This window comes from Penaeus monodon, chromosome 33 (genome assembly GCF_015228065.2).
Source record: "Penaeus monodon isolate SGIC_2016 chromosome 33, NSTDA_Pmon_1, whole genome shotgun sequence".
In the NCBI taxonomy this organism is placed as follows: domain Eukaryota; kingdom Metazoa; phylum Arthropoda; class Malacostraca; order Decapoda; family Penaeidae; genus Penaeus; species Penaeus monodon.
Genome location: NC_051418.1, coordinates 25,764,612 through 25,765,359, shown reverse-complemented (window position 1 = coordinate 25,765,359; position 748 = coordinate 25,764,612). Strand labels below are relative to the sequence as shown.

Genomic DNA, 748 nt, shown 5'->3' with positions numbered 1-748 from the left:
TGCGCGGCTTCGCCCCGCTGCCCAAGCACATCAAGTCCCCGTACGCCAGCGGCGAGCAGTCCACCCCCAGCAGGCGGTCGCAGCGGCGCCCATGTCCCCCGAGAGGACGGACGCGAGGCCCACGCCGCCGCCCATCGAGACGATCCCGACGCGGCGCGGCGGCGAGCAGCGAGGCGCACGAGAAGCTGTCGCCGTCAGTGCACCCGGCGCTCATCTCGGCCGCGCTGGACCGCGCCACGGAGCGGCGGGTCGAGAAGCGCTCGCGGAAGCCCGAGGACAAGAAGGGCGGCGGCCACCAGCAGGTGACGCCGCAGCTGAGCCAGCACTCGCAGCAGTCGCCGGCGCAGCTGACCTCACCCTCCACGCCGCTGCAGGAGAAGCCCAGCAACAACAAGCTGTTCGTGAAGGCGTCGCAGCAGCGCTCGCAGAAGGCGCGGATGTTCCGCCACAAGTCGGCGTCGCCGGTGAAGGAGGCGCTGATGGAGGTGGTGAGTGTGGGGCCGGGCGGCGGAGGCGGCGTGGCGCCCCCGGCCGTGGGCGTGGGCGGCTCCTCGCCCTCGCCGCTGTTCAAGCTGCGCTACAAGTCGCTCACGAACCTGGCCATGGACTTCGACACGCTGGACTCGAGCACGTCGGGCGGCAAGGGCTCGGCCGACTCGGGCGGGTCGGCCGCCATCAAGGCCAAGCTGCCCGAGAAGCGCAGCCGGAAGCTCACGCGGCCCAAGAGTCTCACCAACCTGGTGTGGGA

General features: G+C 71.9%; 1 protein-coding gene across 1 annotated transcript in view; it reads left to right on the top strand.

The window, feature by feature from the left end:
- The window catches only part of LOC119594318, a gene marked incomplete at its 3' end in the record, with an annotated part of 85,027 nt that extends 84,281 nt beyond the window's left edge, over positions 1 to 746 (top strand). The window contains 1 exon segment of the mRNA XM_037943377.1: positions 1 to 746. Coding sequence (XP_037799305.1) covers positions 1 to 746 — 746 coding nt within the window.
- Between the last annotated feature and the right edge of the window lie 2 nt (positions 747 to 748).